The sequence below is a fragment of the Lissotriton vulgaris genome, chromosome 8 (genome assembly GCF_964263255.1).
Source record: "Lissotriton vulgaris chromosome 8, aLisVul1.2, whole genome shotgun sequence".
NCBI classification, from domain to species: domain Eukaryota; kingdom Metazoa; phylum Chordata; class Amphibia; order Caudata; family Salamandridae; genus Lissotriton; species Lissotriton vulgaris.
Window position 1 is genome coordinate 983,110,588 of NC_141696.1, and position 26,294 is coordinate 983,136,881.

At 47.7% G+C, this 26,294-nt stretch overlaps 1 protein-coding gene across 12 annotated transcripts in view; it reads left to right on the forward strand.

The window, feature by feature from the left end:
* Positions 1-26,294, forward strand: part of MYCBP2 (MYC binding protein 2) — a 2,065,574-nt gene that overhangs the window by 1,377,166 nt on the left and 662,114 nt on the right. For 11 of the 12 annotated variants that reach the window (XM_086934832.1, XM_086934837.1, XM_086934835.1 and 8 more), the window contains one exon: positions 20,667-22,316. In XM_086934832.1, the coding sequence (XP_086790958.1) occupies positions 20,667-22,316 (1,650 nt within the window). Of the gene's footprint in view, positions 1-382; positions 545-20,666; positions 22,317-26,294 lie in introns of all 12 variants that reach the window. The other variant, XM_086934844.1, reaches the window with a different exon arrangement.

The following is a 26,294-nucleotide window of genomic DNA, read 5'->3' on the forward strand; positions in this document are numbered from 1 at the left end:
AATGAAGAGTTTGTTTATTTAGTGCAAATCACAGGTAGGTAGCAAAATAAATACAAAAATATCAGTAGTAGGGCTTGGAGGACTAGCTAGTTGTTTGCATGAAGAAGTGTTGTCTCCCTTGTGGAGTGCTAAGTTAAATGGGTTGCTTCAAATTAACTATGGAATCTCCCTAGACAATCGGAGGATTTCGGTAGTGGGTTATCTTTGAAAGTATGTTTCACCTTAAAAGTGCAAGGGGTCATAGCTTCTCAATTAGTCAGAGTTCCTAAACTGTCAGTCTTGATTCATATTCTTATATTAAGCTCATATGACAGTTATCTCTGCCATGTTGTTTGATAAGAATGAATAACAGGTTTTAGTTTTACTGTTTTACCCATTGCAGGTGATCAGCTGAGTGGCGTGCTGAATCCCATTCAGTCACGGCCTAATCTCCCAGTTCCTTCCATGTGTGACCAAGCCGCAAAACCTCCCTCTTCCCTAGTTCACAGCCCATTTGTGTTTGGAGAGCCCCTTTCCTTCCAGCAGTCTCAGCCGCCACTTCGGAGTAAGTCTGTCAGCCTTAGCTGCCACGCCAATCGCCCATTTCTGAATGAAGCTTTACCATTTCCGTTGCTTACCAGCTCTCACTCACCCATCCATATGCTTCATTTTTTTTTCCAGCTGTGCTGTTTTTGTACCTTGGTGCGTGGCCCTTAAAAAGTTCTCCATCATGCATGTTTATAGATTTGTGTGTATGTGTAAAGAACATTTATTAAAGGTCTTGTGCAGCGTAATATTGCTATGGCTTACATGCGGTCGTCCAATTTCATAAGAAGAGCGTGCTTCTCAGAAGTCTATTCTTTACATAAGTTAGTCCCCACTATCCATCTACAAAAGCCACTTTTGAAGTTTTGTGTTTAATTCAAAAGCAGCTTTTGACTTGAACTGACGTGTACGAATAGTGTGTTGAGGAAGCCAATGAGAGGTCCAATTCCTATTTTTACTCTACAAATTCTGGAGTTTTCTTCCTCCCTAAGATTTTAGTGTATTTTTCTAAAGCTGTCTGTAAATTAATATCTAGGCTTGTGTACAAATCTGTGAATCTTGAATGTAGTTATTTCTGAAACACTCAAATATGGTTCAATGAGATGTCATCTGCATTGTTTAAAACATGCATTTATGGAAGGCCATAGTTTTGTTTAAAATGTATTAACCGAACAAAACTCTAGTGATCTGAAGTTGCCCAGTTTTACATTAAATATTTAATTCGAAGAACATTGTAGATTGTTTTTTTGATGAGCCTGACTTTCAGCCTCATTAGTTTACTGCATTGAATTGTGCAGTGGGTCTAAACTAAGGTTTATGATAAAAATTAACATATAGCGTGCATTAGGTGTGTGGTTCAGGATCTCTAGAATGCCTTGTTTGATAATTACTGAAGCTTCATAATGAAACTCCTGTAAAATGGCCCTGGAAATGCTTTCCCACTTTCGCTTTGGCATTCAGAAGGGGATCGGCGACTTAAACTCTTTGGGTAAGTGTCAGTAGCTGAATACTTAGTGGTTGAGTCGTGCACAATTTTGAATAGGAGTTTGTAAAGAGACTGAATTTTGACTTTTTTTTTTTTAGAGAGAGTATCCATAAACTCTAATGGTGGATTTTTGAGAATAAAGATAATTAGCTTCAAGACAGCAAAGTACACAGAGCTGCTTTAACTTCTGTTATCTATCTTCAGGCCACAGGAAAACACACCTTTCATCATGAAACATCTAAGGCCTTCCAGTTTTGGCATTGATCATCATGGTTGCCAACTGTTTCTTCATTTAGGAAACAGAGTCTCTTAAAAAATACTTCCACGTTAATTTAGGAAGAAGGGAGACTCCGAAATAGCAACAAATGTTGTACACAAGCCAAATAGAATACTGCAAAATTGTTTGCTTCTATATTATTCTAATGGGTTATTACACTCCTCCTAGCAACTCCTTATAGATGTGTCCAAAAATAAGTCTCCATAGACGCTTTTGTACAGTAAAATGTCCTCCCCTACAACAAGCAGGACAAATCCTACTTGATCACATTATCAGAGTTTTTGTAAACATTACTTTTTAATAATTAATTCTAACTGACAACTATTTAGTCAGTCATTTTAGATGTTGTTCAGCTTTGTGGTATTTATCAGGTGTGCTGTTGTACAGTCCCTAAAAAGCTTTTAAACATAAATCAAATATAATATGTTTATAACATAGATTTTGATGGATACTTCTCAGTGTAGATTCCTCTCCTTGGGGAATGCCTCCAAGCAACAGACTACATCTGACACATTTTCTCAGCAATTCCCTTGTGTCGTTAGGTGGCATTATGCAGCTCTGCAGCGGGTCCGTCCTGTTACAGATTTGACTTCAGTACCCCTACATAGTAGACACCTACTTGTGACGTCAGTTCTTTTTTTTCCAAGCTTTCAGGCATGGATCCAGAGCTCATTACCTTTAGTTCTGTCAGGCTTGACAGACTTTACTTCACAATTTTTCCAAACATTTTTCGGTGTGAAAGAGACATGTCTTTCCTTAAAATGACAGAGTTCAATCCATATCCGGAATGCCAGAAACAAATGTCAGTGACGGACCCACTGGTATCTGGACTCCTCTCATCGCTCTGCATCATTTGACAAGTGTGCACAAATGAACCCGAAGGGCCACTTTCTATGTGCGGAATATCGCTGAAAGGCCCAGTTCTGCTTGAGAGCGTGGAAGCACTGTTTTCCTGAGGCTGATTCTGCGAACGCCTTTGCCATTCGAAGTCATCAGGTAAGTGTAAAAAGCAGAAGACAAAGCATGTCCTGCCACAATGAGTCACCTAGTGCCCACCAACCTCAAAGCCGATCCTGGCTTTAGGCCCAATCCATTCTGAGTATCCAGGTCCATCAATGACACTGAGCCAGATGCAGTCCTTCAAGAAGGCCATGCTGTGAACCTTCGGTACTCTACTGGATCCTTCTGGGGTGTCTTCTATCCCTAAGGAACCAAGGGGCCACCAGTCAGTCTACCTAGCAGATCCATCCCTGATGCCAACTGTGCCCCTCGACCTCGTTACAAGGTCAGTTGTCACTCCAGATCTGATGCCTATTCCTAGGCACCACGACTGATGCCGAAACCCCAGCATGTGCACTAATGCCGGAGGAGGAACCAATAATCCTTTCAGACTCTGAAATGATTCTATCTCGACCTTCACCGAAATCACACTATCTTGCCTCCTCGCATACTCTGATTTGGAAACGCTTTCCTTTCATTGTAACTGGCCTGACCCAAACAATTACGACACATCACAGGTTTATGATAAGAACCTGTTTTTAGACATTCAGGAAGCTGGTGGCCTCAACGACCCCCAAGACACTTGCCTGTACTCACCCCATCCTGGCATGGCCTAAGAGGAGTTTGCCTTCCTTGCCATGGTGAAAAAGAGAGCAGCAGAGGTCCTCACCTTACAACTACCCACAACAGAGGTCAATACAAATGTCCTAACAAATGTTCTGCAGCCAGGGCAAACCTCACATGAACCTCTTTTATTTATGAATACCCTGCTAAGTACCTGGGCAAAGCCAGGATCATGCCCTCAGTTAAAAGGCAGGTTGGGAGTAGACATAGGTCTGCCCCGGGAGATCCTGCAACATCCCACACCGGAGTACAGGCCTCTACTAGAAGGTTTAACCCCAATGCCACCCTGGTTTCTATAAAGCTGAAGAGTATGCACCCTACCTTTTGTTAAATTAATCTTTGTTACACTCCTTTGCAAGAGCATCCATTGAACTTGGTCATTGCTTCAGTTTACAGTTAATTGCTATTTTTTGTGGCTATTGTTTAATCTGAAAGAGACACGTTAATGATAGATTCCTTACCTTAGAATCACCCCCAGGCGTCAGAATGGATCTGGCAAGTTTTCGTCGGCGGTACCCCTGCGCGTCGGAAGGTGGCATTGTGCGGCTCCGCGTCCGTCTTGGGTGTTGTGATCGCCGGGATGACGTTGTGGCAGCTACTTAGATGCCGCCCTCACCCGTCAGTCAGTTCTTTCTTTTTCTGCGCCGGCTAGCGCAGATCCGGAGAGAACAGTACCCCCAGTCAATTTTTTAATTATTTTTTTGGGACTTTTGTCTGTCTTTTTTGAGTCTTTGACTCCTGGTGTATAGGGATGCCCGGTTTCAAGTCTTGCGGGGTTTGTTCCCGCATGATGTCTGTGACGGACCCGCACCGCGAGTGTCTCTACTGCCTAGGGCGTGACCACAATCCGGCGTTGTGCCCAGACTGCTGGGTCATGGCTCCGAAAACTTTGCGGGAGGGGTCCTGAAAGTTGCTTGCGGCCCGGGAGTAGGCTCTGTGCCGTTCAAGGTTCCATTCCCATGGGAGGTCGAGGGACTGGCTGTGGAGCTGCCACCATTATTCAAAAAAGTCTTCGCACTCTGTGTCAGGTAAGGCGAAGCACAAGAAGTCAAAGAAGCGACGTCGCTCTTCCTCTTCTCCTAGCCTGTCCCACGACACGGCTCAGGGTGCGGGTGGTGCCTCCCCCGTGGCTCCAGTGGAGCCTACGCAGTCGCCGTCGGCCTTCCCGCCCTTCCTGGGTCCGTCAGCAACTCTGACCCAGCTGCAGGAATTTCTGTCAGCCATGGCCCACCTCCTTGGCCGTCTGGCCCCACGGGCGAGCCTTCGGGCCCCACGGGTCCAATTAGGGGTCCTCGCCCTTCGTCGGCAGCTCCGGCCCAGACGTCCTCGACGGCTCCGACCTCTGCGCTGCGAGTCCCCCATGGATCCATGCATGTATCCCATCCGATGTCAGTTGACCTTGTACGACGTCCACCGACATCGATGTCTACAGCACCGCCACCAGCGTCGGGCGGCTTCCCGGCCGATGTCTTCAATGGCTTCCACACCGACATGGAGACGGTGCCGGACTGGTGTCGATCGACCCAGACGCCGACCGGGAACTTTTATCCCCATCTTCATCCTCCTCAATCTTTCCCACCTGCCCAGCAGGTTATGGAGGACAGGGAGGGCTTGAAGGGGTCTGAAGACCCCCTCGCAGCCCAATGCCAGTTCCACCCGGACTGGGCAGGGATTTGGGGGAATGCCGGTGATCTGGATTTCTCACCAGAACCTGGCTCACTGGCACTTCTTCAACAGGAACTCGCGGCCCTCTTGGCCAAGGGGGCCATGGAGCGTGTTTCTGCGCCAGAAGTAGGACATGGTTGTTACTCCCACTTTTTCCTGGTGCCCAAGAAGGACAAGGTCCTGCGTCTTATCTTGGACCTCAGGGACGTCAATCGCTTCCTCCGGAAGGATAAGTTCAAGATGTTAACTCTGGCTCAAGTCTTGTCTGCCCTCGACCCGGAGACTGGATGGTAGCGTTGGACCTGCAGGACGCATATTTCCCAGTAGGCCATGAGCACTTTCAGTTTACCGTGCTCCCCTTTGGCCTTACCAGCGCCTCTCGGATGTTCACAAAAGTGATGGCAGTGGTCACAGCTAGGCCTGGGCAGTAAATTCCGATCCGCTCACGGAATTTGGGTAATTTCGCGTTCTGTGGAGAACGCAGAATTGCCAAAAATTACCCGATCTTCGGCTTCATGGAATTTTTTGCTTAATTGCGTTTTTAAAATGCGTGTTCGAGATATTTCCCCCGCGAACTTGCCAACAGCGTTCATGAACAGGAAAAAAGCATCGCGAACGGGCGGAACAAACAATTCCGCTTTGCGGAGCGCGACTGCGCAAATTCCGCCCACCCTTAATTACAGCTGATCTGCGCAGATCAGGGGTTCCATTCTTCCCCTATCTCGATAACTGGCTGTTGAAGGCTCCCACCTCCAGACTACGGCCGACCTCCTGCATTTGCTGGGGTGCTCCATCAGTGTGCCGAAGTCGCTCCTGATTCCTTCTCAGAAGCTCCTCTTCATCGGAGGGGTTCTGGATACAACACATTTTCTGGTCTATCCTCACTAATGGCCAGTCCAGGATATTCATGGTGGGGTTGTGGACCCTATGTCAGGAGGCCCTGCATCTCTGGACATGGCTGGAACGTTAAGGCATTTCCTTGGTGGTTCAACCCTTGGCAGGTTCTTTGAACGCCCGAGTGGACGAACTCAGCTGCAGGTGCATGATGGATCATGAATGGCGTCTTCACTCAGAAGTAGCGCAAGGTCTCTTTCAACAGTGGCGAGAGCCTTGGTTAGTTCTATTCGCCTCTGAAGAGAACGTGCACTGTCAGCAGTTATGTGCATTGGAATTTCGCGACACTTTTCGTTGCGAGTGGAGTTGCAGTCTGTTGTACGCCTTTCCGCCTATACTACTTCTGCCCCGAGTGCGAAGAAGATCTGAAAGAAACAGGTTAGTATTAGATTCCTTACAATAGAATATCCCCAGGCGTCAACTGTATCCGGAAACTTTTGCGTAGCAGTACCCTTGTGCGTCGGTAGGCGTCGTCTGCGGCTCCGCGTCCGTCGTTGGCGCCGGGATGGCGTCGCCGGAGTACTTAGACGCCGCCCTCGCGCGCCGACGTTCTTTTCTTTTTTTTTTCCGCGCCAGCAAGCGCCGTTCCGGAAAAAGTAGTACCCATAGTCAATTTTTGGCTAACGTTTTCGATCCTTTTTGATCATCTTTCGAAGTCACTCTACTCCGACGGTGTCTGTAGGGATGCCCCGGTTCAAACCCTGCATCGATTGCAGCCGACTGATGTCGGTTACCGACCCCCATCGTCGATGCCATCACTGTCTGGGCCCCGACCACGACGACATGTCCTGCTCCGACTTCCAGGCCCTGACGTCTAAAGCTAGACTGGAGCGGCCCGCAAGCGACACGAGCACCAGCAGTCAGCCCGCGCCGCTCGAGGTCCTGGTCCGAAAGGAGGTCGAGGGATCGGTCGCGGGCCGGAGTCACCACAGTTCCGGGAGTCGTCATCAGTCTTCGGGCTCGAAGTCCTCAGGTAAGCGGCACAAGAAGTCGAAGAGGCGACATCGCTCTTCTGACTCCCCCCGATGCTCGCGCGACGCGGCCTGGGGTTCGGGCGACACCGCCCACGTGGCTCTGCCGGAGCCGCAGGCGTTGCTGCCTGCTCCAAACCCGCCGGTCCCTGGGCAGAACCCGACGCCGGAGGAGATCGAGGCCTTCCTCATGGCCATGAGGTCACTCACTCCTCCGTCGGGTTCCGTTGCGCCTTTGGGCCAAGTGGCCCCGACTGGGACCCCAAGCTGGCCGGGTGCTTCGGCCCCGGCGCCGTCAGGTGCTTAGGCCCCGGTGCCGTCGACGACTTCGGTCCCGATGCCACAGGGACCCGTTGGATCCGGATCCGGGTTGTCGCCGGCCGACCTTACCAGCTCGCCGACGCCGGCCACCAGAGTATCGCCTCCGGCACCGTCGTAGGACGACGTCGTCCCTGGTCCTACCCTCGATTCGGGTCTGGCGCCGGAGCCGTATTTGACGCCGCTAGGAGATTTTTACTTCTACGACCCGGCCCCATCCTTTGACCCTGAGTATCAGGAGATGGGTGGCGAGGAGGATTGGGAGGGGTCCGAGGACCCTCTGGCACGTGAGTGCCAGTCTTCTCAGGATTGGGCAGGTGAGCTAGGGGAGGCCAGTGGTCTGGACACTTCGCCAGACACTAGTTTTGTCTCCCCTCCTACCGTGGCTACGGAGAAGGGGGCTGCCTATAGTGTGGTGCTGACATGGGCTGCCAAGAACTTGGGAACGTGTCCAGGCGCCACCGCCCGGCTCCGGGCAACCCTTGATTCCTGTCCACCCACCCCACCCGAGAGCAGTATGGTAAAAAGATGTTCTCACTTAGTTTGGAGTTCCGGTCAGTCAACACTGCGTGCCTCTTGGGCCGTAACACCCACTCTCTGTGGGACACGGTCGCGGACGTGCTGCCACAATGTCCGGACTAAACTCACCCAAACCCTTGTGGAGGGTCGAGATGCGGCACCGTATTCCATCCGGTGTGGGCTGGATACCACGGACTCGCTAGGCAGAGCGATGGCAACGACGGTGGCGATTCGTCTCCACGCCTGGCTGAGGTCCGCCAACTTTTCGGCTGATGTCCAAAACACCCTTATGGACATGCCGTTTGATAGTCGTCACCTCTTTGGCGACAAGGCAGACAGTGCGCTTGAGCGCTTTAAGGACTCCAGGGCTACGGCCAAGTCCTTGGGCCTCTCGGCCTCGCGCCAGCAAACTGTTGCCTTTCGCTCCTTTGGTGGCCAAGGAAGGGGCGCCCCCACACGTCCTGCCAGCCACGGCCTGCAGACTAACATCCAGCGCGGTGGCGGACATGGTATCCGCCGTGGCGGCGGTCGGGGACAACGGCGAGGTCAGTCCACACCTACCCCTGCAGCATCTGCCTAAAAACCCTCCTAGTTCGAACTTTCAGGCCCATGTGACGCCAGTGGGGGACAGGGTTGGCCATCACATCCTCCACTGGCGCACTATCACATCGGACAGGTGGGTGCTGCAAATCATCCGAAGGGGCTACTCCCTCCCCTTCGAGGCAACCCCTCCAGCCATGCCAGCGCAGTACCACCGCTTGTCGGGGGATTACTTGAATCTTCTGCGAGAGGAAGTTACGGCCCTCTTGGCCAAGGGGGCCATCGAGCGCGTTCCTGGGCCATAAGTATGGTGTGGTTGTTACTCCCACTACTTTCTGGTTCCCAAGAAGTGTAAAGGGGGCCTACGCCCTATCTTGGACTTGCAGAACGTCAACGGCTTCCTCCGAAAGGAGAAGTTCAAGATGCTGACTTTGGCTCAGGTCTTAGCTGCCCTGGGCCCGGGAGACTGGATGGTAGCGTTGGACTTGCTGGACGCTTATTTTCACATCCCTGTCCTGCCGGCCCACCGGCGTTACCTGCGGTTCACGGTAGGCCACAAGCACTTTCAGTATATCGTGCTCCCCTTCGGCCTTACCAGCGCCCCACCAGTGTTCACGACAGTGATGGCGGTGGTCGCAGCTCATCTGCGCAGGTTAGGGGTTTCAGTCTTCCCCACCTCGACGACTGGTTGTCGAAGGCGGGCTCGCCCCAGACAGTTGTCAGCCACCTCTAGACTACGGCTGACCTCCTGCACCTGCTGGGGTTCTCCATTAATGTGCATAAGTTACACCTGTGTCCCTCTCAGAAGCTCCTCTTCATCGGAGCCGTTCTAGACTCAGCACAGTTTCAGGTTTTTTCTCCCGAACAGCGGGTTCGGGATATTCAGACTCTGATTCTGATCTTTCAGCCGTTATCCCTTGTCTCGGTCAGGTTGACGCTGCGGTTTCGGGGGCTGATGGCCTCCTGCATCCTTCTGGTGCATCACATCAGGTGGTGGATGCGGGCTGTGCACTGGGACCTGAAGTTTCAGTGGGCCCAGCGTCAAGCAACTTGTCTGACCATGCCTTGATCTCGGAGGGCACTACAAGACCCTTGCAGTGGTGGCTCACGGACCGCGATGGGGTCAGCGGCAGATCCCTCTCTTTACCCCAACCGGAGCACGTAGTTGTGACGGACGCGTCTCTCCAGGGCTGGGGGGGGCCACATGGGAGAGGCGGAGATCAGAGGACTCTGGTCTCCGGCGGAGTCCCGGCTCCACATCAACCTTCTGGAGCTGCGGGCGATCGGGGCTTGCACTAAAGGCATTCCTCCCCTCTGTCCGGGGGAGTGTAGTGCAGGTGTTCACGAATAACACCACCGCCATGTGGTACTCCAACAAATAGGGCGGGGTGGGGTCATGGACCCTATGCCATGAGGCTCTGCACCTCTGGCAGTGGCTGGAACATCAGGGTGTGACCCTGGTGGTTCAACACCTGGCAAGTTCTCTGAACGCCAGGGCGGACAAACTCAGCCATCGGTGCATGATGGATCACGAATGGCGTATGAACTCGGACGTGGCGCAAGGCCTCTTTCAGCAGTGGGGAGAGCCTTGGTTAGATCTATTCGCCACAGAAGAGAACGCGCAATGTCATCAGTTCAATTTCCTAGGCGGCACTCGCTCTGAGACGCTATTTGTTGCGAGCTGAGCTGCGGTCTGTTGTACGTCTTTCCGCCTATAGCAATTCTGCCCAGAGTGCTGAAGAAGATCAGACGAGACCGGGCCCAAGTTATCCTTGTGGCTCCGGACTGGGCACGAAGATACTGGTATCCCGAGCTACTCAGCATGTCTGTCGATCCCCTGATTCGTCTGCCTCTTCAGGAGGACCTTCTGTTGCAGCAGCAGGGGACAGTTCTCCACCCGAACCTGTCCAGTCTCCACTTACATGCGTGGAGATTGAGCGGCGGCAGTTGAGGCCATTTGACTTGCCTCCTGAAGTCTGTAATGTGATTCTGGTAGCCAGGCATCCCTCCACAAAATCGGTATACGCCTGCAGGTGGAACAAATTTGTGGCATGGTGCACAGCAAAGGCTGTGGATCCCCTTTCTTCCCCTCTTTCAGAGGTTCTCTGTGAGAAGTTGGCCTGATATATGATGCTCACTAGTTCTAGTGATCACCTTGTATCAGTCCAAACAACCCTTATGGTGATTGGTTGTAAGTCAACCTTATAGACCAGCTATCCTAATGGTAGCATGGACAAAGCAGTCTTAGGCTAAACTCTTTTTGGCATGTGAAGCCAGCTGTTTTACCACATATAACCCCTTGAATACCAAATGAAAGGACACCACACAGGTTGTTATGAAAATAAACAAGATATTTATTACTAACAAAACACCCTGAACTCTTTGAGATCAGAGGGCTAAGCACATGACAAGACTCTAAGGAAAAATACGTTAAGTTGCACAAATTACAATGGTGAAACCATATACTAAGTAAATGGTATAAGGAAATCGATAGAAGGAATGGAGCTGTCCAGAGGCTGTAGGATCGCTGGGACTACACTACCCTAACCTTAGGTAAGGGGCAGGAGGCCCACGGGAGGCGTGTGCAGAGTGTGAACTCACACGCGGGATGCGAAACAAAGTCAATGGACACTACAAATTATGAAAAGGTAAGTAATGGACAGTTCTGACTGGTTAAGACTAAAACGATTGGATACCTGGAAACTAGGAGAGTCAATCTTCCCTTGAGCACCGAAATGCTCTTGTTACCTCACCCACGGGCTGCGGGTGCATAGGTGTGAAAGTGTGTCGGGTTTCTGCGTTGAAGTCAATCGAGCCTTCAAGAAAAGATGCTGCAGGCCACCAGGAGGAAGATGTCCGGAGCGATCCAAGGGTGGATCGAGGAAAATGGAGACCCGAAAGCAGAGGGGACAATGTTCACAGTCACTAGCCAGTGACTGGAGAGGAACCAGGAAGGAACCAGATGCTGTCGTCGCGATCAGGTCAAGAGTGGACGCTTGACTCTGCAGCCACGTGGACCAGGAGGTGTCTTCGACGACCAGGATGGAGGCACGAGCTGTCCCACACAGGCTCTCGCTGTCGGCGGTGTCTGTTCCGGATTCGGCGTCAACAGGCCTTGGCAAAGGAAACCCACGCGGTGAGTGAAAAAGGCGTCTGGTGCGGACCAGGAGGGTCCGGGGTACTTCTTCTTTGCAGGGAAGCAAAGGCCAGTCTGGAGCAACCATACCAGCGGTGTAGATTTTGTGGATCGTCGTCTAGGAGGCCATTAGCCAGCCGGTAGGTGACCAGACAACGCGTCGAGCAGCAATAAAGCAAAAGGGCCCCACGCAGATCTCGTGGATACTGGAGGGCTGATCTTCTGTGCAGGAGCTGCTCAGAGCTGGGGCTTCTTAATCCCCAACGCACTTTCTCGAGGATGCCTCTGAAGTCATGCTGGAAGCGAAGTGCAGTTTCTCCTAGATGGGTGGTCCCACGTGTCTCGTCGCACCCACGGATCTCAGCTGTGCTGCAGATGTAGGTAGAGGTCGGAGAGGTCTGGAAGTCCGGATCTCGTCGGGCTCTGAAGTCTGGTTCCGGCAGGAAGGACGACAAAGTGAACCGCTAGGACGCTTGATGGTGCAGGCTTGTGCAGGGTGGTCACTCCTTGGCCACAATGGAGATTTTCTTCAGTCTTCTGTGGAGCAGAACGTCGAAGTCCAGAGTTTCTTTGTAGTTTCAAATCAGGATTAATCTAATTCGGAATGGGACCAGCTCCTACCTTTTCTCCTAAAGGGGGCTGTACGGTGACTAGGTCCCTCCTATGGGTGGGACCAGGAAGGGGGGTGGTTACACCCCCTATCCTTTGTCCGGTTTCGCGCCAGAGCTGGGGCTGGAGTGCCCCAGCAACTGGTTTGAACCGGGGTATGCACAGGGACACCTTGTGTGGCCCAGGCATGTCTCATTCCTTTCAGCCTGTCCTACCTAATACACAAAATCCTGTCTGGGGTGGTGCTAGCACCTCCCAAGGCAGGAAACCCTTTGTCCAGGCCTCCCTCGCTGGAAGGACTCCCAGCAGCAGGAGGTCAGACTGGTGTCTGTGGTGGCAGCATCCATTTTGTGATGCTGAGGCTCGAGTTAACTTTAACCGGGGTTCACAGTTACATACATGTCGTGTCTCTCTAAAAGGGTGGAATGCTACCCCTGTCTCCAGAACTGGGGGGGTAGTATTCCAATTCGTATGACCCCCTTACTCGACACGTTTTGATAATGCTATGCCAAAGTTAGCAATAACCGTGAGGATTATAATGCACTTAAGAGTATATGGTATAGCGTTATCATGGAAACAGCTAAAGGACTTGGTTTCGAAAGCTGCAGACAGGCTCAGCTCATGCTAGAGCACCATCTCACATAATTCCAAGCATTCTGCCTCCAGGATTGTTAAGGCCTGCCATAGGAGTGACTTATAGGAGGATATGTGGCCATTTTAGGGTTAGATATAGGTATACTATATCTAAAGCAAAGGGTGATTACACCACCTTGCCCCAGCTGTGCTACCAGCCAGTTGTGTCTGTTTAGATGGCCAGCCAGAGGTGGCACAATACATGCTGCAGCCCCTGGTAGGCCTTGGGTGCACTTATGCCCTGGGTACCTATGGTACACTGTACAAGGACTTACAAGAGTGACCCAATACCAATTGGTAAATGCACCTAAAGTACATGGATGTCAACTTAGAGAGAGAACAGCTAGGCTGTGAGTCTGATTAGCAGGCCCACAGCCAGGGAAAGTCGTAAACCAGTGAAGCAAAAAGCAAAAATCTGGGGTGACCATAGTATTGCAGACCCTACTCTCCTACATTCTTCTCTTTCTTATTTCTCTTGCCCAGCAGGGCTCTGCTCTCTGCACTATCAAGGGCTACCTCTCTGCTTTTTCCGCCTTCTTAAGGCTCCCTAATCAGCCCTCTTTATTCAAGTCCCCAGTTGTAAATAGGTTTTTGAATGGCATCACTCATGTTTCCTCCTGTTCCTTTTGTGATGCCTCAGAGGGACTTGAACCTTGTTCTGACCTATCTGAAGTGCGCTCCTTTCGAGCCACTTCATAACTGTCCTCTTCGTCTCCTTACTCTGAAGACTGCATTCCTGGTTGCCATCACCTCTGCCAGGAGGGTGAGTGAGCTCCAGTCTCTTTCCTCTAAACCTCCCTTCCTTTCTGTCCATCCGGACAAAGTTGTGTTGCGGATGCGACCCTCTTTCCTGCCCAAAGTAGTCACAGCCTTCCACACCGGCAGTCCTTCACCTTGCCGACCTTCTTTTCGCCTCCGCATCCCTCGAAAGAGGAAGAGAGGCTCCGCCCTCTGGACCCAAAACGTGCGCTCTCTTTATATTAGGCTCGCACACCCCAGTTCCGGGTGGATAACCAAGTCTTTGTGGTTACGTGGGCGCTAAGAAAGGTTGGGCGGTGCACAAGCGGACCATCTCTCGGTGGGTCGTGTTGTGCATCAAGGTATGCTACTCTTTGGCTAAAAAGGAGCCTCCTGTTGGGCTAAGGGCCCATTCCTCTCGGGCCACGGCGGCTACTACTGACCTGGGTCGGGGAGTCCCCTTTCAGGACATCTGTCAGGCAGCGACGTGGGCCTCGCTGCACACGTTTGCAAGACACTACTGCCTGGACAGTCAAGTCCGGAGAGATGGCTTTTTCGAACATTCCAGTCTCCAGGACTTTCTGTTGTGATTATTGGTTCGCAGACCCACCACCGGGGTTGGTATTGCTGGGGTATCTATTCTAAGGTAAGGAATCTAATACTAACCTGTTTCTTTCAGATGCATAAGTTACTTACCTTCGGTAACGATACATCTGTAAGAAAAAGTAGGCAGTATTAGATTCCTTACCGCCCCACCCATCCTTCCCGTTCTGCGAACCGATATCTAGGGTTAAGGTCTTCCCCTTTCAGGGCCCTAGTTTCATGGCACCAGTGTTGGTTTTTATCATGGCTCTGCGTTTCTGGCGCGGAAAAGCTATGTATAAGAACTGACGTCAGCGCGCGAGGGCGGCGTCTAAGTACTCCGGCGACGTCATCCCGATGACGGACGCAGAGCCGCAGACGACACCTACCGACGCGCAAGAGTACTGCTACGCAAAAGTTTCCAGATCCAGTCTGACACCTGGGGATATTCTAAGGTAAGGAATCTAATACAAACTACTGTTTCTTACAGATGTATTGTTACCGAAGGTAAGTAACTTGTGCATCAGGTGCGACCGGGCCCAAGTCGGTCTTGTGAGCCCCGGACTGGGCACGAAGAGTTTGGTATCCCGAGCTACTCAGTATGAGCGTGGATCCCCCGATCCGACGGCCTCTTCAGGAGGATCTTCTGTCGCAGCAGCCGTGGACAGTCCTCCACCCGAACCTGTCCAATCTCCACCTCCTTGCGTGGGGATTAAGGCGCGGCAGTTGATTCCTTTCGACTTGCCTCCTGAAGTCTGTGATGTCATTCTGGCAGCCAGGCGTCCCTCCACTAAGTTGGTATACGCCTGTAGGTGGAACAAGTTTGTGGCATGGTGCACAGCTAAGGTTGTGGCTTCCCTTTCTGCCCCTCTTTCAGAAGTCCTTTTGTTCCTTCTGTTTTTGGCCCGGCAGGGCTCTGCTCTATGCACTATTAAGGGCTACCTTTCAGCAATTTCGGCCTTTCTCAGGCTCCCTGATCAGCCCTCTCTTTTTAAGTCCCCTGTCGTAAATAGATTTCTCAAAGGCATTACTCACCTTTTCCCTCCTATTCCGTTTGTAATGCCGCATGGGACTTGAATCTGGTTCTTACTTATTTGATGTGCGCTCCTTTTGAGCCTCTTCACAACTGTCCTCTTTGTCTGTTAACTATGAAGATTGCTTTCCTGGTCACCATCTCCTCTGTTAGGAGAGTGAGTGAGCTTCAGGCTCATTCTTGCAAACCTACTTTCCTGTCTGTGCATGCGTACAAGGTTGTACTCAGAACACGTCCATCCTTTCTGCCTAAGATTGTCACTGCCTTTCATGTCTGGCAGACCATCACTTTGCCCACTTTCTTTCCACCTCTGCATCCTTTCAGAGAGGAAGAGAGGCTCCACCTTCTGGACCCAAAATATGCACTCTTTATTTACCTGAATTGCACACAATTCCACCAGTTCCGGGTGGATGACCAGCTCTTTGTTGGCTACGTGGGCGCCAAGAAATGTTGGGCCATGCACAAGCAGACTATCTCCCGATAAGTCGTCTTGTGTATTGAAGCCTGTTATTTTCTGACAAGAAAGGAGCCTCCGGTGGAGCTGCGCGCCCATTCCACCAGGGCGATGGCTGCCACTATTGCATTGGGACGTGTTGTCCCCTTACAAGACTACTGTCAGGCAGCTACGAGGGCCTCGTTGCACACTTTTACTGTGCACTATTGCTTGGACAGCCAAGTCCTGAGAGACAACTTCTTTGCCGATCTGTTCTCCGGGACTTCCTGGTGTGATCTTGGTTCGCAGACCCACCACCGGGGTTGGTATTGCTGGGGTATCTTTTCTAAAGTAAGGAATCTAGCACTAACGAGTTTCTTTCAGATTAACAAGTTACTTACCTTCGGTAACAATATATCTGTAAGAAAAATTAGTTTGTGATAGATACCTTACCGCCCCACCCATTCTCCCTGTTCGGCGAACTGATTTCTTGGGTTGTCATCCCTTTCAGGGCCCTAGTTTCAATGCACCTGTGGTCAGTATCTTGCATGGCTCTACACTCCTGGCGCGGAAAGTCGTGTACAGAATTGACGCCAGCGTGAGGGCGGCATCTAAGTAGCTGTTGCAATGTCATCCCGGCAACCCTGATGCCAACGACGGACGCATATCCGCACGACGTCACCTTCTGACGCGCAGGGGTACTGCTGACAAAAACCTTCCGGATCCAGTCTGATGCCTGGGGGTAATTCTAAGGTAAGGAATCAATCACTAACTAATGTTTCGTACAGATATATCGTTACTGAAGGTAAGTAACTTGTTCTTTGGGAAGAAAGAGTTGTAGTTTTCCCCCATAGATTTTTTGAGTTGGGCATTATTATAATCAACACAACCTTACCTTTGCAGCCTAAAACATAATTGCTTCAAACAGAAAAAAGACTCTTGTTTATTCCATTATACCAAAGAATAGTTTAGTGAACTAGGAGCGATGTTTTACAAAACGCAGGTACTTAAAAGGTGCTACTCAACACAGTTTTTCACTGCAGTGTCCTCTTTGTTTACTCTGTTAGGAAGTGTCGCACACTCCTAAAGGAATGAATATTTTATCAGAGGATGTCAACCTATATTTTCTCTGCTGCCTTCGTTTTTTGCTGTAAAGGTGTTTTTGAGTTGATGCTCTAGATTCATATTGTTTCATTCTATGAAGACCATTTTTTGGAGACCCATGCATTTAAAGTAAGTGTAAACTTCTGCTCCTACTTTTGAAATTAGGCACATGTTCACTAATCCCTCCCCTCAGCATGCAGCTGTGTTTGTTCAGAATGCATCTGCTTGAAATCAGAGTTGCAGTCTTGTTACTGTTGAACTTTGCCTGTAATAGCGTATTAGTGTATCCTTTGCTGCAACAATATCTTGACTTGTTCTCCAGCGCAATGTTGGTGATCAGACTAAAAGTTGTGCACATTTTGTACTTATGTGGCGTTAGGAATTCTGCCAATCCAAGGTAGAACATACACAAGTAAGATGATTCTCTGCGGGAATAAATTCACAAAAACATTTATTATTTAATAATACAATTTTTTAATATTGTATGAGCCGTAGCCTTTGGCACCTTAAAATATACAAGTTTTTACATAATTCGCGCAGATCCTTTCGCACATTTTGAAAATGCATGGAAATACAGCCCATTGTCAAGGAATATCTTCAATTATTGTAGAGCAGGGGTCTCCAACCTTTTGTGTAGTGAGAGCTACTTCTGGTCAGTGAAAATCATCGTGAGCTACCAAACCCCAAGCAACTCGCACATTTTTCCGAGAGACCTCCCACACCCAGTTTCATTGCCATTAAGGTTAAAAAACCTATTTTCTTGAGAGCCCACTATAATGTGGTGTGAACGCAAGACTTAAAGTTCCCTAGAAACACTGAAAGGATTGACTTTGGATTTGTGTTGTGTTGTCAAACCACTTTACAAAATTTCACAATAATAGCTTCAAAATCAAGACCTTTTAATAGCTGTCACTTAAATAATCATTGTAATGCAGCTCAATTAACAAACAAACAGGAAAAGCAATTCTACCTTCAGTGTGGAACTGTAGGATGTCCTCTAAGGCTGCGTAATCTGGTAGCCCGGCGGGGGCAGTTCCAAATCACTTAATCTCCCAGGGCCTAACAAAAAGTAATGTGTCCGTTTGTAACATAACTGGTGCTCATGTAAAGCGCTATGATACCTTCGGCTCTAGTTTGCGCTATAAAACTGCACACAAAAAGAAAATGACACAGTTCCCCTTGAAAAGTACATTCCCCAGGGCCCAGCCTGAAGAACATCACTGCTGTTCAAGACAAGCTGGCATACTGTTGCAGCCATACAGGAAGATGATGGGTACTGGGCAGCATGTGTGAGCCTTGGTTCCTGGCCAATAGGTGGGAATGTATTAAATAGGTATTCTCCCTTCCACTGTGGATCGAGGGAAATTAGGTGGCAGGCTGTGCTGCTGAAAAAAGGCGGATGGCGCGGGTCACAGCAGTTCTATACTGCTTGCGCAGCTTGCGTGACCGGCAGTCCACCATCTCTGCCCCTCCACATTGCTCTGCCCTGCCCCGCCTGCTGCAGCTACGACGCACCCTTCCTTCGCAGACCAAACAAGCCCAAACAACACTGAAGGGCTACTAAATTGAGCAAGAAGCAGGGCGAGCTACTCAGAGGGTCTCTGCGAGCTACCGGTTGCTCGCGATCGACCGGTTGGAGACACCTGTTGTAGAGTAATTCTGGTTTTCTGCAGCACAATTTCATTACAGTGATTATTACTTAATGTGAGAACTATTCAAGCACCCACTGGGCTTGTCAATGAATACTTTGATAAAGACATCCACCATGTGCTATTAGTCTGTGGTCCAACTAAAGGTAGCACAGCACCTGTTCATGGAGATACAGTGAGAAGCCAGTCAATATCTGAAATATTCTCCAGACCACCTGTTCATTGTGGTCATTAAATTGTAGGTGTCAAGCTCCATTATAAGCAGAGCCAATGCTTTTCGGCCAGTTTCTTTATAGCCTTTTCAGCATACAAGGTCAAGTGTATATGGTTCACTTAAAACAAAGGTAGAAGCGCATTAATTAATCGAAATTAGCTGAGTGTGCCAATTGTATGAGCATGCAAGGTAGTCACAAGAAAGTTATGCCATTGTTCCAGCAACTCTGTGCACGCCACCACCAATGTGAACCACTAATTGGAAAACAGAAGGAACCAGTGTTCCCACCTGTGACTAACTCAACCGAACAGCCTCGAGGGGAGAAAAATATACTTTCTGATAACTCGGCAGTTGTGCCCATGGAAACCCATAAAGTGAAAACCTTTTTTTTGCCAAAGATTGCTTAAACTAGTGGTTTTACAGCCTGAAAAGACAAACCAAAGGAATCCACTCCAAACAAGGTTCACTATCAACAAAATTACCGGCACGCCTTGCTGTGATGTAGAGAGAGTCCATCTATAATTTATAAATGGAGAGGACAATCTGTGAGGGCCCTGTGGCAATCTATAGGGATAAAATAACAGAATAGAATACCAGCCATTGTTCGCTTACCAAGTTGTATAGGAAGACGGACCTAATCATGACTGACCCGGCGCTCCATCAAGTTGCTTTGGCTGGCCCTGCAACGGTACAGTAAGTTAGAATAGAGGTCTCAGTATAGAAATGAAATAAAACCAAGCCGGTAAGTGATGGGCGGCAGGCTAGCAATACAGGAACTTTGGGAAATTATTCTTGAGAAGATGGCGAACAAGAGACCACAAAGACGCACACACAGAGAATCGTGTAGATGCCATTTTGGAGTAGAGTCAGAGGAATAATCCTGTAACTCAATTAGGCATAAAGGCTAGGGGAGCTGGAAAAGTGAAAAAAACTTCTAACATGTAAAGACCCATCGTGAGAAAGAAATAGTTTAAACAAGGATAGTGCCAACCACAATGAAATGGTAACAATGTGCAAATTCATACCAAGCAGGCAGCTTTTGAACCAAATGCAAAGGAGCACTTGAACACAAATCAGTCATGGGCAAACTATATTGACAACTTTTCCTCCCCCCACCCCCAAAAAAAATTGTCAGCAATGTGAATTCTTAATATACAAACGTTGTTACAAAAGGACAAGAGCATAAATACTAATTGCAAAATTACTGTCCTGGAATTAGTACAAGTCGCAACCCATAAAACATCATTCATTTTACTGTTGATACAGCAAGTGACTGAACAAAAATGAGTCTACATATGAACACCCCCCTCATATGGTATGGAAAGGTAGATAACGGAGCCCTGAAAACATTACACATATACACAATCATAAAGCATATAGATGATAGAATACAATAAAAGTCCATATTTCATGATTTTCATTGAGGCCATCAGTGGCTGTACAGAATTTTTCAATGTACCTGGCCCCCATTCTTAACAGTGTGACTGCCATTAAGCCACCCCTCCCGTCTGCTGTTGCCACAAAAATCACAGACCATTTAATATCATTTTCACAATGGTGGTGGGTCCCGAAGTGTTGTGCAAGCGTTGCATCCTGTGTCTGACAACCTATTATGGACATTTTTTTCATCTCCTTGTTTTCACTTGGTGAACATCTTGTACTGCTGCTTACTCAGTAACTCAGAAAGGAAGTATCATTCAATCGCTGTTTGACGGCATTCACATCAAGAAACACCTTGACTACTGCATGGGGGTGCTGCAACAATGGATTACAATAGACATGCACATTGATGCAAGTACACGTCTTAGCAGTCTTGCACTAGCTTTTTTAGACCTGTCTGTCCTTCTCAGAGTTGACTGCATATCTAGTATAATGTACCAGTGAAAGATGTACACTAAACTGTAATACAACTACATTATGGTCTCTATATCTGTATTAATGTGTATTGATTATTAGATCTGTTCTTTAAAGGCGTGTCTTATCAGCCTATTTCTATTCATAGTTCACTTGCTGTTGTGCAAATTATGAATGATGTTTGTTTTACAGGGTATCCTGGTGTGTGTGTTGTTTTCATTTGACATTGAAGAGCATCACAAATGTGTGGTTATTTTGTGAAACTATACTGAGCTGTTTAACTGACTTCTGTTTGATGCAGAATTCCGAAATACCTGATGTGGGCTAATGACCATTCCCTTTCTCTTTTACATGCTTAACCCAGGTGATCGCATGAATTTCCCAGTAGCTGGTCGACCAGCATCTCCTGTGGTAAAATCAGAGGTATCTACAAAACACAGAGCAGACAGTAAGTCCCCCAAACCTGAAGGACGGATAAGCAGGCCTTCCATGGACCAGAAGAAGCCAAGAAATAATGACGTTTTATCTGCTAGCGAGTCGCTGATGTTAAAATCCGATGCTGCAAAACTTAGATCAGATTCTCATAGCCGATCACTTTCTCCAAACCACAACACTTTACAGACTTTAAAATCTGAAGGGAGGACATCATCTGGTCTAAGAGCTGAATCCCCTGGCCCAGGATCACGTTCGACCTCCCCAAAATTAAAAACTCTACCAGTAGGAAAATCAGGCTCACCTGGTGCTGGTTCTCCACGCTCAACCTCTCCTCTTGATAAGAACCTACCTCAGAAATCCCCAGCCCCTTCAAAGACGAAGCTTGACCCACCACGGGAACGGTCCAAATCAGATTCTTACACATTGGATCCTGAAACCCTTCGCAAAAAGAAAGTACCCCTTACAGAACCTTTGAGGGGACGCTCCACCTCACCCAAGCCAAAAGTTCTTCCTAAAGATGCAAAGCATGCCTCTGAAAACCGTACTCCTTCTCCTCATGTTGTGCAAGAGAACCTTCATAGTGAAGTTGTTGAAGTCTGCACGTCAAGCACTTTAAGGACTGGTTCCACAGTGGAGAACATATCAGAAGAGACAGCGGAGCTAAACAATGTAGACGAGGTGTCTTCCAAAGTTCACTTTAGCATAGGAAAAGCTCCACTGAAAGACGAACAGGATATAAGAGCTTCTCCCAAAGTGAGCCGGAAGAGTACCACAAGGCACATCAGACCCAAAAAAGAAAAATCTGCTCTCCTTTTCAAAGCAGATGGGTCAAGACCTGTTGAGCCAGCTAAGCAAGCTATGTCTCCATCAGTGGCAGAGTGTGCCCGTGCTGTTTTTGCAGCATTTCTCTGGCATGAAGGCATAGTCCATGATGCAATGGCTTGTTCCTCCTTTCTCAAATTTAATCCAGAACTTTCCAAAGAACATGCTCCAATAAGAAATAGTCTTATCATCCAACAACCAAATGACGAAAAAGAAAACAAACTTAAAAATAGACACTCATTAGAAATATCATCTGCACTTAACATGTTTAACATTTCGCCACATGGTCCAGACATATCTAAAATGGGCAGTATTAACAAAAATAAAGTGCTGTCTATGCTTAAAGAGCCACCTCTGCCAGAAAAATGTGAGGATGGGAAAGCTGATGGGATCGCTTTTGAAATATCAAGTCATCACACAATAAAATCCAGGTCTCCTCTTCCAATAACGTTACAACACTTAGTTGCCTTTTGGGAGGACATTTCTTTGGCTACCATTAAGGCAGCATCCCAGAATATGATTTTTCCGAGCCCTGGTTCCTGTGCTGTGTTAAAAAAGAAAGAGAGTGATAAGGACAACAAGAAATCCAAGAAAGAGAAAAAGAAAAAAGAAAAGGCGGAGGTCAGGCCCAGAGGGAATCTGTTTGGGGAAATGGCCCAGCTTGCTGTGGGAGGTCCTGAGAAAGATACCATCTGCGAACTGTGTGGAGAATCTCATCCATACCCGGTCACCTATCATATGAGACAAGCTCACCCTGGTAAGAGCCTGCTTCTGTACTTGTGAACGTATGCTCTAGTTCAATGTTCTCAATTATTGTAGTTCAGATGGCTTACAAAGCAAAATCATATCTGTGGCTTTTGTTAAAACTGTTTTCAATTGCAGTATCCGTTGTTAAATCATCTGCACTTCAAATGTATAATGTTTAAATGAGTACATATATTTTCACAAAGCAACCTAAAAGCACTTTATAGATTGTAGAGAACCTTGAAGATTGAAATCTGTGTAACTAAAAGGTATTGGGATTAAAAACACTCAGTGTTTTTCACATCTGTCTCGATTTTACACACTAGTGCGCAGTTCTTCTCAGAAAAAGAAAGACTTAAGTCTACAAGAATTTTTATCTCCTTTGTTGTCTGCGAAATATTTTTCAGTAAGGTGCTAGTTATTGATACTTTTGATAGTGGTTCCCTCTCATAGTGACCTACATATTCACTGTCAACTAACTCTCTGATGGCTAATAATTTTTAATTAAACTCACCTGGTGAGAAAACTAGCAGTGAGACTGAACAGATTAACCTTGAGGAATCTACTCAGCAATTTTGTTCTCGTTTTGATATTTTCTGGTACCAAAACCTTTGCTATCATATTCCTAAACCCGACAATTCATAAAGGTATCTGGTGTTAAGACCTCCAGTATAAGTAGTATGAAATGGAAGAAATACTGAACTTAGTTGATCCTCCATGAGCTTTCTGTGGATTAGCGGAAAATATATTAAATCAATATGTTTACATAATGATTTTTCTATAGGATCATTCTAACTGCAGATTTCTCATCTTTGAATATTCCCCTGGAGTCAGACTGGATTTGGAAAATCTTAAGCAGTACCCCTGCGCACTTGTAGGCAGTATCGTGTGGCTGCAGGTTGGCATTGTTCCGCTTTGGAAGTGACTTGCAGAGCTGTATATAAGAGCCACCCATGTATGGTGATGTGAGTTTTTCTTTTCGTGCCACCAGACACTGATTGAGGGCTATCCTTTGTCTTTTCACTAGACTGTTTTTTTTTTTAATTACTAAAATACCAGTGTGCAAGGGAAATGTCACCCCCTGAAATCACAGGGTTCAAACTTTGTATGGACTATTGAAAGCAATTGTCTGTAACAGATCCCCACCAGGTTTGTCTTTTGTGCTTGGGGTTTGGAATACAACTCTTAAAACCTGTAGCGACTGCGCCTTGATAAATCCGAAGGCCGTGCGATAAAACTACATCACCAAGTACCCGATGACTCCACTTCATGACAGGTCAAAGAGAAGGTCCCTTTCCTGCTCCCAAAGTCCTTCCCACTGCAGGTCTTCATCATAGTCTGAGTCCTCTAGTAAATCATGAAGCACAAGAAATCCTAGTCTGATGCAGGCACTTCCTGCCACTTTCAAATTCCTAAGGAGACAGGAGGGCATAAAATTGCCCCTTTGTGTTGCTCACAAACTCTATCTTCTTTAGAGCCGATTCAAACTCTCATCTCGGGGCAACCTAATGTTCTGGGTGCATCAGCAACACGACAGCAAATCCACAAGTTCCTTGAAGCTATTCTGTCTCTTCAGCTGCTGCTGGCTCCCACTAGCTTGCCTCTGGGCCCCAAAGTACCAGGAGGCCTTTCAGCTGGAACTCCACCAGTGAATCCACCATCTGTGCCAGCTGGAGCCTTTCAACTCAAAACGGGCCTCACATTCGCTTCAGTGCTGACTTCAGTCTTGGCACAACAGTCCACGCCAGACTTTGGAGTATCTATGCCAACACCGGACTACGATATATGTCTGCCATTCGGGCATATTGGGGGCTTGATGCCGTACTCCGCAGGTTGATCCACTTCAGGCAAGCTTTCCACAGTATTGATTTTTGTGTTGTCCCTGGACCATCAAGGGCTTGCTATGAGGACAGTTAAAGGGGTTACTTGTCTGCTCTTTCAGCCTCTTTTTTACAGTTGCTAGATCAGCCCTGCTTATATAAATAACCTGTTGTGATGCAGGTTGAGGTTGCCGCTTTTTTTTTCTTCCCCTCCTTTCAGTATACCTCAGTGGGTCCTAAAATTGGAGCTCACATTCCTCATGTGTACTCCATTTGAACCTCTACACAACTGTCCATTGTGATTTCTCACACTCAAGACCATTATCCTCATTGCCATAGCCTCAACATGACGTGAAAGTGATCTGCATGCCTCTGTCAAGCCGCCATACATTAGTTTATTTCCAGACAAGTTGCTCAGGAGGACCCGAGCCTCCATTCTCCCAAAAGTTGTGCCTCCCTTTCATATCCAACACATTTCCGGAGTTTTTCACTCCACCTCATCCCTTTAAGGTGAAGGAAAGACTCCTTCGATTAGATCCTAAAAGAGCTCTCCGCTTTTATGTCAATTGTACTTAAACCCATTGCATGGACAATCCGCTCTTAATTTGATTCACTTGAGCAAAAAAAGGTCATAACTGTGCAGAAGAGAGCTAACTCTCGCTGGGATTTTGCGCTGTATTAAAATCAGCTATAAATCGGCCAAGAAGCAGCCCCCAGAAGGCTAACGGGCTCAATTCATCAGAGTAAAGACTACTACTGCTGCATTGGAATGACTGTTCTAGATATGTGCCAGGCTGCTACATGGGCGTATCTTCATACATTCACAAAACACTTCTGCCTGGACATCTAGATCCACTGAAGTATACAAAAAGTAATGAATGGAATGGTTTAATTAATCTCAGCCACTGGTATTTACTTGGGGCACCATTCCAGCCCATTGTTTTTTGCACACCATGCCATCTGTTTGAACCCAGCCATATGCAAACAAGTTTTAACCTTGCTCCAGTGGTAACAGTCTAGCCCTAACTCCCAGGTCATGCCCTCCCCAAACTGGAACACAAGCATTCCAAAACTGGTTTCACCCTTAGTAGGCTCATCAGTCAGGTATAGTTCGTTTCAAGTGGCAGTGTGCAAGCGACACATGTCTGCGAATACCTGTTCTACTAAAGGGTTGGATGGAATGCATGAATTATTCTCATCCACTGGTAATTACTCTGGCCGCATCCTAGTTCATCATTAGTTTGCCCACCATGGTACCTCAGTTGTATACTTCAGGGGACAGCCAGGTCTGTCAAGAAAAGCACTTGGTCTTGCAGGACTTTTTCCCTGACTTATTTCACAGACCAACCACCAGGAGGGTACTGCTTTGATATCCACTCAAAATGTGAGGAATCTGGGTTAGAAGTATGTATCAGGAGAACAACTTATTTACATTTGGTAACGCTCTTTCTGGTAGATACTCTAATAGCAGATTCCTCCTCATTATGTGAACTGGGTTCCTTTGTCCATCTAAAAAGGTCCCAAGTCTAGAAGACTGTAACCTGGTTACAGCCAGCCTACTAATATGCTCTGTGTATGGTGGCATGGACAGCCTAAAAATCAACGGACGTCAGCACGCATAGATGGCCTTATATGTATCTCAGCACTTCACTTCCGGAGTGGACTGACTTTGGTGCTGATCACAACAATGCCACCTGCCGGTGTGCAGGGATACCCCTTAAGATTTTCCTGATCCAGTCTGACGCCTGTGGAAAATTCGAAAGGAGAGGAATCTATGGTTAGGGTATCTACCTCAAAGAGAGTTCGCAATGGTAAGTAACTTGTTCGTTCATGTTATACTTAAATATTAAATGTCTTCATTTTACAATTCTTGTGACCAGGCATGGTTTGTAAACATTCACTAACTTTAATTCTGTAACAAAGTTACGCTTTCCACACTGACATAGGCTATGTGCATTAGACTGATATATGCAATATTATTGAACTTGTGAAATAAATTCCAGCTTCTTGCCCATTAGATTTCAAACCATACTCCATTCCTGTGTGAAATATTACTTAAAAATTTAATTTTTGATGGACCACTTCAGTTTTACTCATCGTGTACTGAAGGTACACAAGACATAAAAAAACACACAATAGCAAACTCTGTATATCCGATACCTACTGGTTAG